This window comes from Labrus mixtus, chromosome 10 (genome assembly GCF_963584025.1).
Source record: "Labrus mixtus chromosome 10, fLabMix1.1, whole genome shotgun sequence".
Classification (NCBI taxonomy): Eukaryota; Metazoa; Chordata; class Actinopteri; order Labriformes; family Labridae; genus Labrus; species Labrus mixtus.
This window is the reverse complement of record NC_083621.1, coordinates 12,604,250-12,623,530: the sequence shown is the minus strand read 5'-3', so window position 1 is coordinate 12,623,530 and position 19,281 is coordinate 12,604,250. Positions and strand designations below refer to the sequence as shown.

The 19,281-nt window shown below is 41.9% G+C and overlaps 1 protein-coding gene across 2 annotated transcripts in view; it reads left to right on the top strand.

The window, feature by feature from the left end:
• dlg3 (discs, large homolog 3 (Drosophila)) overlaps positions 1 to 19,281 on the top strand; it is a 62,117-nt gene that overhangs the window by 31,369 nt on the left and 11,467 nt on the right. For both annotated transcript variants that reach the window (XM_061048350.1, XM_061048351.1), the window contains exons 7-11: positions 597 to 741; positions 3,402 to 3,546; positions 9,765 to 9,921; positions 10,495 to 10,597; positions 18,934 to 19,048. In XM_061048350.1, the coding sequence (XP_060904333.1) occupies positions 597 to 741; positions 3,402 to 3,546; positions 9,765 to 9,921; positions 10,495 to 10,597; positions 18,934 to 19,048 (665 nt within the window). The remainder of the gene's footprint in view (positions 1 to 596; positions 742 to 3,401; positions 3,547 to 9,764; positions 9,922 to 10,494; positions 10,598 to 18,933; positions 19,049 to 19,281) is intronic.

Below are 19,281 nucleotides of genomic sequence, written 5' to 3'. Positions count from 1 at the left end.
CCGATGACAGTTGATTGAACATGTTCATCAATGTTACAGACATGATTGTTGTGTCTTATAAAATCAAAAAGCATTTAGATACTGTAAAGACCTCTGAGGGAGATTTGTCAGTGCTACTGTACGTTGAAAACATGCAAGGTGTGTTATTTTTTACGTAAATTAACAGAAAAGGATCAACAATACTGTAACTAAGGAGTCACTTTAGAGTGATAGAAGTCTAAGCAGTAATATAACACAACAGATCTTAAATACTGTACTGTACTACATTTTAGATTTTATGAAAACTGCTGCAATGGTGTTGAATAACTTAAGATTGACAGCATGTGCCCAGGGATTCGGATCTTAAAAGAGAAACTGAAGAAATTCAGAGCATCTTCAGAACCTTCTACCTACTGCTTCTGACCCCTGTTAATGCTGCACAGCGCACCAACCCTTCACTGTGCTATGAAGTCTCATAATACCTTCAAGATATGATTCATTGTTGTGTTGGCTGGTGTGATGCCTGATGTTGTCACAGTGCAGCAAAGACACGAGGTGTTCAGGTGTTGATAGATAGATTCATCCTCCTCTCTTTTCTTGACAATCATCACATTCAGGTGAACAACATCGTGCTTCAGGACGTGCGTCACGAGGAGGCAGTGGCTGCGCTGAAGAATACCTCGGACATGGTTTACTTAAAGGTGGCCAAACCTGGCCCTGTACACCTCAACGACATGTACGCTCCTCCAGACTACTCCAGCAGTACGTATCTACTTCTTCTTCTTGTTGCTCCAGTCGTCGTAGTGCAAACATAAAGGGTGAAATAATGTTTGTATAAGACATTTATTATGCATAGAGTTAAAAGGAAAAAATTATGGAGAAGGAAGTTTATACAGGACTTGAACCTTGTAGCTAAATGCAGTTCATTATAATAACATGCTAGTGCATTGCTTAAACAAACTTTTGAAAACCCACCTGTTCAAGTCGGCTTATGGACTTGATTAATTGTGTTGTATTGTTCATGTGTTGTGATATAACGCATCCATGGGTCCCTTGAAAGGTGCTTTATAAATTCAAGCTGTTACTATTATTGTAAACAGAAAAAGTTCTTGTGTCTATTTTTTGTGGCATTAAAATTATAATTTTAATGATGAACTGTACTGTAAGCACATAATTGACCTAACTGTAGTCCCCGTCTCTTTTTAACATCTATTTATGCACATTTGCATTTCTGTATTGACATATTTTACTTGGATTTTAACTTTAAACCATCCATAGAAACAGAATTTCTTCCATACAGAAACCCTGTTCTTACCCTTTTTCCAAGTTGGAAAATGCATTTTCCAGTGTCTGATCAATAAGCAGCCAGCCTTAAAACTACAGCCTGTTTATTTATATGCTATGTTTGACGTAAGGAAACCGAGATTTATAAGTGAAGGTCCATGTTTGAGTGTTTTGAGCTGCAGAACAGCTTTTTATTTCTAACAGAGATGTTACAGTCGGCCTGCATGAATTTTAAAGTTGGATCACTGTTCTCTTCCCAAAACTGTTATGCCCACACACCCACATAGTGAATGTAGTGAATGCTTACACACACACACACACACACACACACACACACACACACACACACACACACACACACACACACGCACACACACAAATCCTACCCAATGAAACAACAAGCGCAGTTCTCTGCCTCCCACTAAGTGTGGTTGGTTTCTCACATCCCACCTGCTCATGAGAGCCCACGATCTTGAGCTGCAGCTTCTCAGATTCCACACAACAATGATTTAGTATTAGAAAGGGGGTGGGGGGGGGGCTGTTGAGGGCTTTTTGTATATTCTTGATGTTTGCAGTAGTCGGGGTCAAAGCAAGCCTGTGAAGCAGACTTACCGGTAACCCCCCTCTGATGGTCAGATGATCTGAACATTTGAAATGCTTGTTTTATCACGCTCAGCTGCCTCCAACAGGAATGTTAGTTCAGAGAAGAAGATAAAAGGTTGTTTTTTTTAGGCTTGTGATATGGCTTTTTGCATAAAAGAACAAGGACTACATTATTTTTCTTTTCTTTTCATTGTATTGACAGACAACATGTGAGTGTAAGACTGAAATATGTCAGCTCATATATAATACAGTGCTAGTAACCCACTGTGTACATATGAACACACACACAAAGAGTGGGAAATGCTGTTTTCATACAACCTTAGTAATAACTTAATACTTTGGATCAACTCTTACTTATAACATTTCTATCACCAAGTTAAAGGCAGGTTTGGTCATTTGGTAATATACTTTTTAAGATTTTGGTTGAAATTGAAATGTGCTCCGAAAAAGGAACGAAGAAAATCCATCATCTGTAGCTGTTATATAAGCCTCTAAAAACTTCGACCAATGTCTGCCACGAGGTGCCAATTTGATGACCCAATCATGCCTCCCTCTCTCCCTGCTCGTTCTCTACCCCCTTGTGTGCTCTAGCCCACACTCAAAGACTGTCACTGATGACGGAGTTTATACTGCGAGTGTGTCGTTGGCCATTGTGAGACGACGTAGTTTCTGCAAAATTCAAGCGGTGAGCTGAGGTCCGCTCCCTGAGCAACGGCGCTTGTGCATTTAAGTGAGGAAGTGAGGGGGCGTGGCTTTTGAGGGAGCACAGAGGGGGAGGGGGTGGGTGTAGACGGAGCAGTGAGGGAGTGCTACTTTCAAAATCACGGTAGTTTTTGTAAATTGCCAACCCTGCCTTAAAGTGATTGGATCTGTAAAGGCTGGCACTTTTTTTTATCAAAAAGAGCGATGGGACAGAATTTTAATTATATTCTGAAGGCAAAATTGTTTTATGCGTCATAACTAGTAGCACAGCTGACCGGTCTTAGCATCTGCAGCTTTCACACTGACCTTTGTTGTGCTTACATTTGTCCTTTGCATTAAAGGACTGTTACTGACAATTTAAGGGATGTTATTATTATTGGCTGCTCTGTACATACAATTGAAATGATTTGGATTATTTGGCTTAACTGTTTCTTTCTTTTTATTTATACAAGGTAAACAAAGCCTTGCTAGCTGCATTGTGTGCATTGCTTTAATTTAAATGCTAATGTTGGCATGCTAACATGCTCCCAGGGAAATTGCTTAATTTCAGAATATTTGTTTTATTTTGCCTTTACGGTGGGATAAGAGGACAACCAAAGACCAGAGAAAGACAAATTTTATGGCAACCTATGCAATAGTGATTGGATTTTTTTTAGTCCAGAACAAAGTGGATCTGGGGGCGTTGTCATTCCTAGAGCCATGCAGCTAGGGTGGAACAAGGCCTGTAAATCAGATGATTTGCTAAAGTAGGTGCCATTGTTAAACAGTGTTCCTGCTGTGCCTGTGTTGTAATCATTCTTTCTTTCCCCCTACTGGCCTGGCCCTCCCTCCAGCCTTCCCCGCCATGGTAGACAACCACGTCAGCCACAACTACATGGGGGCAATGGAGCCTAAACCTGTTTACCCTCCACCCCAGGTCACCCCGTCCAGGTACTCGCCAGTCCCCCGCCACATGCTCGGGGAGGAAGACTTCACAAGGTAGGTTACAGACCGTCTCCCCCAGGAATGACTCTCCTCCAATACATTACACACATGCTCTATGAGCGTACGTTGACATTATAAAAACACATAAGGTAGATTGCTCATAAAAATCTTTTGATGGACTTCTTGTGTGTTGTACTTTAAGGTTAGTGATACAATTGCTGCATTTTTTCTTTTTTCTTTTTTTCTTTTTAGGTATTTCACAAGTTCCTCTTTGTTTCTAGTAGCATCAATTGTGTTGCTGTCATTCATTTGTTACATTCTTGTGGTTAACTTACTGATTTGAATTACTGTAAGAAGTAATTCACCTTTTTCTGCTGATTGTGGCCCTGGTGGTGCATACTATACTTAAGCTAGACAGTATGTGATGGCTGTGTGCTGACCAAATACTTTGCAGAGAGGCCGCTTGTCACTTCTCGTACTTGTTATGACTGTGTTTTAACCTTTGACATCCTATCCAAGTACTGGATCAGAAGTAGCGTTCATGGAGGCTTGATTAGAGTGTCCCACGAGGCCTTGAGTCATCTTTACCCACATCTCTAGGGAGTAGGCTGTATTCCCCCTGTGTGCGCAAGTGTGTGTGCTGGTGAGCGGTCTGCATGCAGGGATTTAAGCATGTCTGTGTGCTTTGCTGTGGAGTACATGTGTTACCGGATGAGTGTGTTATGTGGCCCTGTTACGTCCTTGTACAAGCTGTCTACATGACTTGTATGTGCTTTTGTCCCATCTCTGTTGGTTTGTGTGCTTAATTTGTGTCCTGCACTTGTCCCGTTCACTGTGATTCCTGTACCCCCACAGCAGGGCAGAACCTATTTACAGTGTCATCCACAAACCTGGGGACAGCAAGGGGCCCCAGGCCCTCTACAGAGGCTTCTGTACTTCCCCTGCTCCTTTGTGCCAAGGTCCACTCCCCTTCTCTGGCAGGTACTAACCTAGTCCATCACGCCTTGCTTAGCTAACCCTCCTCTGTGTAGCAGGATTAAGGCCAAAAAGGGACCTGCCTTTCCTGTAGTGTGTTACGCCGCATTTATGCTCAATTTGCACAAGTAGAAGAAGTAGAGTCAGTGGAGAAAAAATGGGAACGGAAGAAAATGAGAGGATCGGGAAAGTTATTTTTTCAAATTCTTTAGCCTCAGCTTTTTGTCTGTGCTGTGCATGTAAATGTTCGTCCCCTCTTGTCTTATTAACTGCTTTGTATGTTGCTTTAAATTACCCTGCTTTTGATCCTTTTGTATTAAACCATCAGTTATTAATTCAATGCAGATACTATTTATCCTCTCAAAATTTGCAGACTAGTGCAGAAAACTAAACTCTATTAAAACAAAATTACTGTCTAACTGAAATGTTTCAGAAGACATTGACTTATTATATTTTCACACTTTGAGCAGTGGTTTTGGTTCTACTTTTCATATTTCAAAAGGTCTACCCTGTAGTCATCATTGGTCTTTCTATTTTCTAACTAATCTAATCGCATCGGTGAATCAAAATCAATAGGTCCCTGTTTAGAGCAGTTTAAAATGGAGTCGTACCTACTCTTCACAAACACATCTCCACAGGAGTGCAGCCGAAAGGGCTTCACGCTCCCACAAGCTGCCCTATTCCATCTGTCAGGAGGCTTCAATAAATCTGAGCGTGTAGATCAGACCAAACTACTTTCACTGGGGGACTCCAGTGAAGATAATATACATAATATTAAGGCAATGTTTTTTCCCTTTTAGACTGATTCCAAATTATGAAAACCCCTCCTGTTTTGGGAATTTGTTGAACTGAGTTAAAACACTATATGAGCTCTTTCCCTTATTGCTCACCTCATGGATGAATGTTTTTATGTGTTTTGGGTCTAAACCCACTGCTTTTATGTTCCGTGTTTTGTGTTAAGCGTGTTATATTGTCATACCTTGTTAAATTGTGTTGTATTGTGTGATACCCATACATATACCTTGCACATAAACCAATATCTGTTGCCGTGTTTGTGCGTGTGCGTGTGCGTGTGTGTGTGTGTGAGAAGGAGAGTAAGAAGGATTCCGCTCTTACCTTTTGCTCAAACTAAAGGGAAGAAAGAAAATACAGCACGGGAGGATAAGAGAGCATCACTGCAGCCACTCAACACAAACAGTATGCTCGGCAGCATTGGAATGTTTCGCCCGCTGCGACATGTATGTAAATATAAACACCAGACCTTGTTGTTTCCATAAATGTAGTGGACAATAAGCGCTTGATCCGGTACAGGCCAGCAGACCGGTAGCAGCAGACAGTCCTGCAGCTGTCATGATTCATCTGCACACTGGGAAAACCAGGCCATGCACCCGGGTCTTACCCCTCTTGTCACCCATGCTGCCAGCACCAATCACACACACATACTGTACTCTAGGACATTTGCTCATGATGTGCTGACACATACAAGCACACCGAAACATACACATGTGTGATGCAGACACAGACCTGTGGGTATACATCCTGCAAACCAAACAAATTGACAATCAACGCTGCAAATGAGACTTGCATAAATCCAATGATCATAACTGCACACGTTGGCCTCTAGTGGGTGTATGTGGCATTGTCTTGCACAATCCTAATGGCTGACTGTATTCTCAATCCAAACATAAGCATCCAGCTCCATCAGACTGACAGGCAGATATAGCAGACACCTCCGTCTAGCCCTAGCAGATCACCCATTGGCTCTGAGCGGGAGGGGTTATTTTAGATGCTGTAGTAAGTGCAGGCCTCCGCAGAAGTGGAGCAGGCTGGTTGTGAGGAGTGAGTCAGAGCTTGTGTGTCAGCCCTCTGCCCATCTGCACCTCCCCCTCAGTGGTGTCATCACAGTCACATCCCTCGACAACCCCTCCCCTCTTCTACATCTGATATGACCCCCTTCTTCTGCAGATATGTCGGTACTGTACACAGCTCCCTCGTCTCCATCCACGTCGACCCAGATAAGAGATAAAAAAAAAAAACCTTGTGCATGTTTGGCGTAAACATACATTGTGTGCAGTGGTGACAGTGTGCGGAATCACTAAACAAGCCTGCTGCTCCTATCAGGGCTGCAGTTGTTAGATATGCACAACAATGCTTCTAGTTAGGCTGCTTTGTTCTGGTGAGGCTCGTGTATACAGAAGCCTGTGGACTGCAGCAGCAGGTGAGCTAATCAGTAACTACATGTGTCTCAGAGACACACGGGCACAAGCATAAAAGCCTTTGACTCATTAATAACAATGAACACTTTGACCTTTGGATCTGTGTCTTTAAATGCTGCAAAAGCAAATGGAAGTTTAACATACGAGTAATCAGAGCGGATTCGGCTGAGTTCTCGTCTTGAGTATAATTCATTCATTCATTTTTCTTAGTCACAGTGAGATGCATGACACATATTAAACTGTCCATTTCCTTAGCAGTAAACATTTTTTCTCTATGTCAAAAAATAACAGGCCATGAAGAAGAGGCAGGTGTAAAGAATGCATAGTTCAAATATAGGAAGTGAAACACCATAAAGCAGCACTTTAATTTGATCAGCATATGCCTCTGTGTATAAGCTGTGGGGAGGGAGAAAGAGAGACAAAATGCAGCGAGAGGTACTGTCTGTCTGTGGAAAATGGCGTCCATCTGCAGTGTCCACCATTAATCAGCCAAGCAGAGCCAATTACTGGGCTGAGTCCAGGGCAGCATGACCTGCTGAACCCAACAGCCCAGATATCCATTCACAGCTTTAGGATTGAAGCTGCGACAGCCCTAGCCAAAAGCAGACGGGGGAAAATATAGCTGTGGGTTTTTGGAGGGGGGGGGGGGGGGGGTCTGAGTTAGAGAAAAGAAGAAATGGCTGGCACAGAGAAAGGGTTTTACCGCTTTATAACTGTTTACATTCCTGGCACGGATGAAAAGGCAAAGGAGGGGAAGGGAGGGAGGGAGGGGAGGCAGGTCTTGTGATACGGAGGGAGTACTAGATCCCTGCGTTGCGTTTAATACTGCAGGAATTCACTCCCGCTTTCTTTAAAAATGTCCAGCCTATCCAAATCCTGACGAAAAAACAGTCAGATAAAGGAAAGGTGAAAGTCTTACTTTATGTGTCCACATATTACACTGTAGTCTGCACATTATTTTCCCGTGAGGATATCTTGCTTTCAGCATTCACAGAGTATGGGGGTGTCAAATCAAGGACCTTAAAGTCGTTAAAGTTACTTTCAAGAGCTTCTCAGTTTGTGTACACGCTGACAAATTAGCAAGAAGCTTCTGGGAAACTGTCTGCGTAGTCTCCAGAGTACTGGGCCCGACAGACAGGAATGCTGGTGTACTGTATTTAAAGAGGGGGGGGGGGGGCTGGACCCGGACCCGGACCCCAGGCAGCATCAGAGCAGCAATGAGGGGACAGCAGGGTGTGATAAACCTCCAGTTTAACACATCCAGCTTGATTTGATGTCCTGGTTATTCCAGATGTGAGTCTCTACGTGTACAGAATATGATTTGAGTGGGAGCGTCAGGGTTAAGCGTTAAGTCTTGCCTTGCTGGTGATGATGGGGAGAGAGCTGTTTGTGACAGCCCAAAGAGGAGCTGCTTCCCATCACAGCACACAGGGATGAGATAGGACACACCAGGCCCCAAACACAGGAGCTTCTAAAAAAAACGAGCTCCTCTTTCAGTTGAAGGGCCAGATAGAAAGTGGGGGGGTCGAGGAGTAACGCTGAGCTGAGCAATGGGCCATAGCCACCATGTTCACAGTCAACATCTCATCTTCCATGTCGCTGCCTGAACGCACTGTTAGGAAATGCTCTTTCAGAAGCAAGCGCCAGTTCTGGATTGCAAGGTAACCATGGAGATGTGTGTGCGTGTGTGTGTCGAGCAGGGATGAAAAGCTCAAGATGTAGAGTGAGGTTATTTTAAGCTTGACTTGTTTGAAGGCAAGTCAGTTGTTTGAGCATGTTTGAAGCCATTTAATAGTTGGTTGTTTTTTTTTATCTCTGGTGCTAAAACGATCTGAAAGAATATGGACCAATACCAAAGATCATGATGTTAGACTTTATTTTGTTTCTGTTTCTTAGTCTGCCTTCACTTATTCTAAAGATTCCTGCAAACCCTGAGTCAATATGATGTTGTTTAGTGGTCCAGTTTAGTGGCCTTCCAAAATAAAACTGCACAGAACTTAAGTTTACTTCAACTAAATATAGTCTAACAGTCTAGTTAAACGTTCTCTGGGCACAGTTTTGCTTTTTAGGTTTTTCAATTGCTTATTTTCTTTTAGTGGAATAATCGGGGCTTTTTCCAGTCCGTCATGGGTTTGATTGTGAGAGTCTGGAATGCAGATTCTGCTGCTGTCGATGGGAAAATGGTCTAAAAGGCAAGTTAGAGCGCAGCCATTAGGGATTGAGTGGGAATTGTTCCTGTCGACCGCAGCCTGAGGAGACCACTAATGGGAACCATCGGGTGTTTCTGTCAAGAGAGGAAACCGTTTGTGCTTATGCCTCCTGTCTGTCTGTGCATGCATGTATGTTTATGTGAGCATTTGTTTGTGAAGGATGTGTGCATGAGTTTGTGTATGTTGAGCTTCCTAGAGAGTGTGTGTTGCAGCTGTGTGAAGTGTGACCTCAGAGGTTGTTTTTTTTTTTTTTGCTGGACAACAGCAGCAGTTTTGGCTTCTTTAGCGTCTTTAAACTGAGGCATTCTGAATAGCCTGCCGGAGGATGAGTCATAGTGGCTAAAGCTAAAGCACAGCATCAGTCGGTCTGTCGAGCAGGAGGTGGCTCATTGTGTCTGTGCACATTAAAATAAGTGGGTGTTTTAAGTGTGTACAGGACGTGTATATGTCTGTGAGATTGCCATGCAAAGCAGAAAGTTGCATAGAAGTTCGAGCCAGGTATTTTGAGCCAGTTGTGCTGCTTCTTGTTATTTGCATTCATTAGATCTAGTGCTGAAGTATTATCAGATTAAGAGAGTTATCTTTGTTAGCGAAATGATTAGTGCATGAATATAATCGTCTGTTAATTATTGTCTTGTGGTGGTGATTAGTCCTGTAGATTAATCATTAACTATTCTATTTATAGCACTCCCTTTCAAATAAATACAGAGCTGCAGAGGAAAATGAAAGGTGGCTGTTGAATGAAACAGTCTCTGTCTTTGCACCCCTGTTCAAGCCTCTTTCTGTTACAGTTTTGGTCACATCTCTCTCTGCCCATCCTCTCCCCTCTCTGTTCTGCCCTTCACCCTGACACGGTCCCTCTGTTTGGCAGGGAGCCGAGGAAGGTGTTGCTGCACAAAGGCTCCACAGGCCTGGGCTTCAACATCGTCGGCGGGGAAGATGGAGAAGGAATCTTCGTATCCTTCATCCTGGCGGGAGGGCCGGCTGACCTAAGCGGCGAGCTGAGGAGGGGCGACAGGATTCTATCGGTCAGTATCCCTCAACTTAAAGTTTGTCCTCGTCAACAACTGGGAGAGGTTTGAGGAAGTGTTTTTTTTAATTTTTTTAATAGAAACCCCCTGTTGTCAGAATAATTAGGAGTGAATTCATTGGGTTGAGAAAGCCAGCAAACATCTGCCCTCCTGAAATATCCTTAAGCATGAAATTAAATCCATAACAACTCAGAGGGAGATTAGCAGTGCTCTGCCAGACAAGAGAATATTATGAATAAATAAAGTATCCAATATCCCTTTACTAGTATTTTAAATCTTTTACACTTTTAAAAACCTAGTGTTTGTGACTAGTTTTGCCTTTTTTTTTTTATTTCAGAGTTACTTATATTGAGATACATATTCACACAATATATGAAAACACTGGTTTGTTCATTTAAAGGGCCAATAAATGTCTTTACTGCCAGAAGAAATAAAATAGCTTTAAAAACATGTGCTGTCGGATGTTTCATTTAAAATATTACATTCCTTTCAATGTACATTTAAACGAATCATTCAGGATTCAGGATATAATCTGGATTTTCTTACTAAAAGTTTTTTTTTGGTTTGCAGGTGAATGGAGTGAACCTAAGGAATGCCACACATGAGCAGGCGGCTGCAGCCCTGAAGAGAGCCGGACAGACCGTCACCATCATCGCTCAGTACAGGCCTGAAGGTAAGGGCCATTCTGTCTCCTATCACACATGGATACTTCATGAAACAGTGCCAAAATGAGTTTTAAACTCACAGTTTTGATAGGCTGTATTAGAAAGAATTCTAATTATAAACCCTAGATTTTTACAAGGATTCTTGAGCGTCTAATGTCCAGTTATTTTGCTATTTGAATGCTGCAGAACCCCACCTAGAGTGTGTATTGTTGTCTCTAAGTACACATATAGTCTGGTTTTCCCATTTAGAATGTTAACAGTAGCAATATACATCTATAAGACATGGCAACAACATTAGGTAGTAGGACTCAAATGAGATGACATCGCACTTAGTAGCTAATCCATTATAAAATGTATGATATATCATCAAATCTAAATGACCAAAGAATAAAAAAAAATGTCATTGTTTAGAACCCAGGATTTTCTGGAGGCTGTATATAACACAGATTATAGACAAAACAAAACCAGTTTCAAATAATTTTACATTCAGTATTTTGAGAAAAATGTTGCATTGTGGGCTTGAGTATTAGTAAAAAAGTTCATGACGTTAATGCTTACAGCCTGATAGATGTAAACTGTTGTGACGGTTTCATAATCTGTTGGCACTGATAATAAACCATGCCCACAGTTTACAATCCAAATCGAGACTGTACCTAGAGATTGCACATCTGTGCTCACAGATATGTGAACTATTGGAATGGATTAACAAACCGCTTTCATTTTCTTACCTGAGCCTTTGGGGCATTCTTTTTTTGCTCTTTATTTTTAATGTATAAAAAAATGTTTTAAAAATAAAATAAGGTGCACTGTGTCACTTTAGAGTCTCTGCTTGACAAAAACACTCCAGGAAGATTGTATGGCTCCTACATATTAGTAAAATGACAACGGGTTGGTTTTTGCAGTCATTGGTTTTGAATTGATGTAACAGCTGCCTTCATTTCTCCAATGCAGCACTTTCCATTTTCTTATACACAAAGAATAGAAACACACTTCCAACACTTTTGTGTTGTCAGCTCTTACCAGGCTGGAAAAAGCACTGTCAAGTTGCATTGTGGGATATGTAGGATCCCGTGCAGTGTAGCCAGGTCCGCTTATGATAAGCGACTTTGGGCTTGTTTTTCTGCAAAATGGCTTACAAATATTGTTTGTTTGTTTGTTTTATTTGGATCCCCATTAGCCTCAGCATAGCGAGAAGCTATTCTTCCTGGGGGCCGCAGTTTATATTGTGACAATACATTTTACAAATTCACATTATATATTATTCTTTTCACACTACACAAACATTCCACAACATTCTTCAATAACTAAAAATAATAGACAATTGACACAAATGAACAAAAAACCCAAAAGAAACAGACAAACACAAAGGCTCCGTCTGATTTACAGCATCTAATAAGACATAACATGGTTACACAAAAAAAAGGCCCAGTAGTCCTATCAGTACTGACCGTAGATAGTGTTCTTTAAGACTTCTTTTAAAACTGTATACAGTGCTTTGGTGTTTTAACTTGGGATTGAATTGCATTGTTCTGTATGTTACTGAACGTTGAGATGCTGATGTTCTTAATTTAGGAAGAGTAAAACAACCCCCCACAGCATGCCTTGTTGGATAATGGCGTGTCAGTTGCGTGTTGCGGTTTTTGGGCTTGTTTCAAAAGTGCAGCTGCTTATTTGGTTGTGTCTTGCTCCCTGTATGAACCCCTCCTGTTTCTCTCCCAGCTGAAATTGTGTTTGTTGTTGTTTTTTAGAAGTTTCAAAAGTCTGAATTTGCCTAGATTTGGCCCCCATGTCAATTTTTACAAGAAAACATGACAAAATCTGCCATCAAATCATGAAAACCAGAAATATGTCCATAATAATATTTGATCACTGGTATATGTTGAATTCAATTTGTGACATAATTGACTATAATCGTTTTTGTGTACTACAAATTGATCCCCTGGCAGTGAAAATTAAATGAATGTGACCAAAGTTGCCCATCCCTGGCCTATATGAATTAAAGTACTGAGAGAGAGAGAGAGAGAGAGAGAGAGAGAGAGAGAGAGAGAGAGAGAGAGAGAGAGAGAGAGAGAGAGAGAGAGAGAGAGAGAGAGAGAGAGAGAGAGAGAGAGAGAGAGAGAGAGAGAGAGAGAGAGAGAGAGAGAGAGAGAGAGAGAGAGAGAGAGAAAAACCCTGATTGCTTGTTTATCTCGCGAGATCTGGCACCACTGATCCCGTACTGTTGAAGTTCATTGGTTCATTGAAGGTGATGAAAGTCAGGATAACTTCGTTCCTTCCTTCTGCTTCGAGTCACACAATTTTCTACCCGGTTTCCGTTGCACGATTAGGAGAAATGCGACATTAAAATCACCGTGCTTTTTATAACATTGCGGTGAAATATCATGTCTACCTGCGAATAAACTGGCTGCAAATGAGGGCAGGCAGTGTGTATTCATGTTCAGGGGCGGCACTTCTGTGAGCAGCCTGAAGTGTTGAGACAACTGCAAGGCGGGCAAACGAACCGCTGTTGTCCTTCTCCGTTCAAACTCCGGCGAGCAGCCGCTGGTCGTGGATACAAAACCCGCACATGAATGGAAAGGCGATACTAAACGGAGTACTGCTTCGGTTCCGACAATAGAGTGAAAAGTTGAAACGGAAGGTGGAGGACGACCCAAAAAAAACTTCCAACTTGTATCTGTCTACCAGCCTGTGCGGATGGGGGATGGGCTCGAATAATACAACAGCAGCCGAGCAGAAGAAGCCACACGAACTCCCCTAATGGATGGGTGAAGAAACTACCGGAATTTAAAAAAAAAAAACCCACTGTTTCAATTAATTGAGGTGAGACGAGGAAGCGAGATTGCTGGGACTCATTGAAACAGGAACACAACTGAGCGACCTGTCGTTGTTGAACAGGTTTATCTGGGCTGCTACTGTACAGGAGAGTGTGTGTGGCTCTTCCTTGACGTAACCTGTAAGGTAGTTTCACTCACAGTGTAACTTAGGTTTCTCTTATGTTTGGACCACTTTAAAGCAAGTATTATTTAGTCAAAGTGGAGGTAAGCTCTTTTTTTTTTTTGAAAACAGCATCGAAATTAATAAGTAATAGTGGCAGACACGTGAAAGCCTCACCCTTACTGTGTTGTTAATACAGCTATTTAAGCGGTAAACCCTGTCATTATCTGGATTATTCTCTTCTGAGCCTTTTTATATCAATTAATTTCATACTCGAATCCATTTGAAGTTGTGATTTGTATGCTACAGGTTTGATTGAGTCACTTTAACCACCCTGCTTTACTGTCCTTATGTAACTTAAACCTTAAGGTGGGAACACAGAGGTGTGGTCAAACAGATGTGTGTCAGCTTGGTTGTGGTGTCTTGAACAGTGACCTAACCTGCGAACTCACCTCCCCCCCCCCCCCCCCCCCCCCCCCCATTTGAATTACACTTTATGTCACTGACACTGCAGACTTTGGAACCTAAAGTCCAGGCAGACTAATCCTTCGTCATATCTTTTTAAATGAGGTTATTTTACAACATTACACCACTTGCTCTCTGTTGCCGTGAAATAAATTAGGACTTTGTACAGAGCTACAGCTATTTTGGCACTTGCTCTTCTCTTTGTGTTTTTTCATTGCTTGCCTACCTGAGCATGCTTCAGTAATGCTACGACAACAATAGAAAGGATATTGTGAGCTTTAGATTTAGGCTGACTTCTCGGGTTGGACTATGACCGGAATGTGAAGGGGCATAAGTTGAAGCATGCTCTTACCCTTTATTCCCTTTTTTCTTCCAATAACACACAATCCCTTAATGTCCAATAAGTCTCCAAGGTCATTGAAGCTGAGGTTGGATAGGATCAGTGATTTGGCAGGGACCTGAGCAGAGAAAAAAGGAACGCCTGTTGGGATCAAAACTGACAATATTGGGGCATAGGTGCTACAAAATACTCCTAATAATGCTTCATTCTTGTCTATTTGAGTTGATGTCTCGCATGCCAAACCAGTCAAGCAGCATCTTGAATAACGATGTGGTTAGTTGAAGGGAACCTTTGTTTTCCATACCAAATTATGCTTTCAGCTCTGCGCCCCCTTTGTAACCCCGTGAAGGACAGTTATCTGTTTGTGCACAATGCGTAACTACTCCAAACACACAAGTCGAGTGCTGGCAAATGATTGACTTCCTGCTTCCCCTCTGTTGAACTGAGATCTGTTTGCAGTCATTTTTTCTGGTATCCTAAAGCAGAGTGTGGCATGTTGTTTGTATTGAGTTTGGAATAGGAGGAATTCCTGATGAGCTGGAAAAGTAAAGTCGGACAGGGGGAGAAGGGGAAGAGATGAATAGTGGTTGTGCAGAGCACACTGCTGAGGCAAAGGCTATCCTCAGTAGTCAAAGGGTCCTAGGACCTCTGATAGAGGGCCAGCACAAGAGACTACAAGAAGCCAAAACATTGTGCACAGGCTGCAACAGGAGGCCCCCTGATTCTCTTTGGCTTACTGGTGAATCACTAAGTCTCACCTAGATATTTAAAGAATTTACATGAAGGGTTTATTTCCAGACACCACCTAGCACCACTATCAGGACTGTAATTACACTGAAATCTTTGCATGTTGGAAATGGGAGGGGTGCCATAGAGGAAATGTTCAACTCTGAGCGCCCTCACAAAACCAACACCACTGGCATTACTGAAGATTTTGGAGAAACAGTTAAAGCAGGGTCTGCATGCTCCTGCAGCAGTATATTACATTGGGGACGGGATTTGTGTCTTCACTGGCTCGACTCTCCTGCAGAACATAACACACTCTCACATTACATGTACATGCCTGCTGTGTTGCATAACTGGATCAAAAGAGAAGCGACCGTCCCCCAAAATAAAAAAGCTGCACGACTAATGAGGACACGCAGTGGGAGTGAGAGATACAGAGTAGTCCCAGTTTCTATTAGCTGCCTTTTCATCCTGTGGGTCACTCCTAAAAATATAGACTTGCTCTCATCGTATTAAGTTGTTTAAGGGATAGATATTTAGCATTATAGACTGCCATTTCCCCGTATTTAAAAGGTGTCTTTTCAAGTAGGGATTTTTGAGTAATTGATGTTCGATTAAGAGCTGGACTAATCAAGAATGTAGTAATAAACTTGGCACACATGACTCATTCTTAACTAGGTAGATTCAGACTCATTGATTTGTGATTAGGTTAAAATGTCTCTTCCGTTGGGTATCCCTGTGTGTTCATTAAATACATGTACTCTACAATACAAATAGCATTTTGTGCATAATTATATGTTATCTTTTTAATTTTGTTTGGGTGTTTGTTAAATAATTGCTGGGAGAGAGGGCAGATGAGCAGCAATGCTGAGTCATTGTATTAATCTTTTTGCTCTTTTTTTTTATTATTTCTGGTCCTATTTATTTGATGACTCAAATACTTTGCAGGCATTTATATAATGTTTGATTCAAAGTTAATTTGGATTCTACCTCATGAAGAGGTTTATGAACTTTTCATTAATAAAACATGCACTTGTGATTTTTAAATCTTTGGTTTTGAATTGATCTTTGAAAGGCCAGGTGAGGATGGCAACAAAATAGAAACACATCAAGTAGAAGTTAAAGAGAAGTACATGAGGTGGAGTCATGTAAGTTCTTTGTCAGAAACAGACCGCCGTTTGAGTACCAACTGAAATCTCTGAATTTGGTATCAAACGATAGCGAGTATAGATCAGATAGAAGCGTTAACTTCATAAATTGTGTGCTTCAAAGTGCGGAAGAGACAGCTTTTCATTCCAGCAAAAAAGAGGTGCTAATGCATGGCATGAAAGAAAATAGATAAAGTTAAATAGAACAACAAAGTATCTGCTCCATTGTCATCAATACACAATCCAGCTATGAGGGTTGTGGTGTGTTCCATTTACCTCGGCTGTCGAAGCTGGTAATGACGTCACACCTGAGTTGACCGCGTTCCAGTAATGAGTTGGCATCAAGTCGGACGAGCAACATGGACTACCTTTGTTTTGTCAATCAGGCGATGACACACTACATGATGGATTGTGCGCGAAATTGACATGACGTCATTTCACAGATAGAAGGTGCACAGTGATACTATAGGAGTGTTTGATTTAGACACACAAAAACAAGACTTAGGGCGCACTCACACTAGACAAAGTTGTCCTGTAGCGTGCTGAGCATTATTAGCGCGGGCAACTGAGTTTCCGAGTCGTAGTTCAAACTTCAGGGGGCGTTCCTAATGACGTATCCGATGGCAACACGGAATTCCCGAATTCCAAGATCAAATGAAACACACCATAAACACCAGACTGATTAATCCTATCAGGATTGGTTTAGTGCATCCTTAGTCAGAACCATATGGTGAGGCAACATGTGCACCACTTGTATGGGCCTCAATTGATTAATAACTGATCATGAGTTTTGACAGTTATCTACTTGTGAGGACTGAATAATTCATTTCAGTGTAATGGCTTGCTCTTTAATGAAACTCTTGTGATACATGATTGACCAGTATCATGGTGCTTTCAAAGAACTGGATCCTTTAATGCCGATCCTTCCTTTGTTTGTGTAACCAGTGGATACTTTGGAATATCTGTAAACTGAAAGCAAGTCCTTGGAAAAGTGCTGTAGATTGATCAGTGTTTTAAGAGATGATTATGTTGTTTTTTTCCCCCCCAAGTATTACGAAGTTGTTGTTGTGTACTATACGCTAGGTTATTATGTATTTTGGTGTCGTTGTATTTGACATGTTAGTAACACAGGTAATGCAGCTGAATGCTTTGCTTGTTCACATTCCTAACAGCCCTATCTCAGCGCCCTTCAGGTTGGCCGTATTGTGACATAGGTCATTAAGACTGCTCTGTATATTTAGCTATTCTTTGTCTTGTCCCTCAACCCCTCCTCTCTCCGAGGCTGGCTTTCTCCTGTACCTCCAATGTTTGAGAGCCAAGTGGACTCGTCTGAATAGCTGCTTCCGCATGTGCTGTCCCAGGAGTGCTAGAAGTTGCTCTTGGTTACAGGCAGTCAGGCGGTGTCTGGTTACCTCACCTTGCAGAGTCACCCTGTTGTATTGTTAACCCTTTGAGCAGAGACCAGGGTCAGGAGCTGGCAGGAGGCCTGGGGCAGGTCCTGTGTTTGTTCTGAATCCCCTTAGCTTTCGGCAAGGGGGGTTAGAGTTCAGCAATCTGAGTTTGTTTTTGCACCTGCCTAGAATGTTTCCGCGAGCTGGGACTGACTTCAGCTAAATTTTCTTTGTAGTCATGGCTGTTTGCTTTTCAAGGCTACTTGTAGGCTTGTTTGACAGAATCCGGACTTTGATCTCTTGTTATTCACGTTACAGGAAGTGTTGTCGGCTATGGATGATTGAGCTGTAAGGTAGGAGTCCACACATTAAAGGCATGACATTAAAAGAGAGATGTCGAATATTTTTATAAAATACTCTCCAGCAGTTGTTCTTAGAGGCTAATTATGATTAAGACCGATATGTTGTGTCATTGGAGTAATAGTTCACATGATCATATGCCTTTTATGATGTGATAATAGTTTTTTTTTTGTGTACAGCTTAATTCCTGCATTCAACATTAAAAATGACTTCACATATTCATTAAAACATTAATTGCTTTTCATTCATCAGCAGTGTAAATTATAAAACCGTCTAACATCTTGGTATAGAGCAAATATGTGCACCTTTGTTGTGCTCTTAACATCGCTTTTGTGTGATCACGAGCCACCTAGCTGACTTGTTTTTCTAGCTGCATCTGCTGCTCTGTTTATCTTGCCGTGTGCCGTGGTGGCCTAGCTTGTTCCAGCAGCCTGAGCACGGAGGATGCGGCGCACAGCAGGCTAATGAGAGCATTGTTAATGAGCAGGTCCATGTGGATTCATATATCATCCCCGTGCTCCTGAGCAGCAACTGGATTCACCCACCTATGACAAATGGTCAAGCATTGGAAGTTGTTGGAGGTCTTCCCTTTTTTTTAACTCCCCTAAAAAGCCCATGTTGAACTTAATTAATCTGTGTAATTAATTACCTGACATGAGACATTACTGGATGTGTAAGGCAGATCTGTGATAAACCATCTGTTCCTGGGGTCATTAATCAGCCGAAGGATTCGCTTAACCTTCTCTCTGTTCACTCCAGCTCACTGCAGCGTTAACTGAAACTGAAATGTTCTAGGGAAACTAGAGGGCACAGTCCAATGCTTTTTTTTTTGCCATCTTTATTCAACATTGTCAATAAAAGTTTGACCTTTGATTTAACAACCTAAAAGCCTAACTGTGAAAATATGCTCGAGGACCTATTTTTAGGAATGTTTTTTTTTTTTTTTACAGAGTTATTTTTGTTTGTTTCTTCCGATACAGAGTATAGTCGCTTTGAGTCCAAGATCCACGACTTGAGGGAGCAGATGATGAACAGCAGCATGAGCTCAGGATCAGGCTCCCTGCGTACCAGTGAGAAACGCTCCCTCTATGTCAGGTAAACACCCATACACACACACACACACACACACACACACACACACACACACAAACAGTCATGCATGCACTCATAACATCATATTCTAAGATCTGTAGGCAAAATAGGCACTCTTGCATAATACACCTTTGTATGCCTGTGGGGGAGGCTACAGCCTGAATGCACATGTTGTCAGTTACAGCAGCAGGACATTTGTTGCATAGATCATCTCATGAAGCACGAAACCTAACATT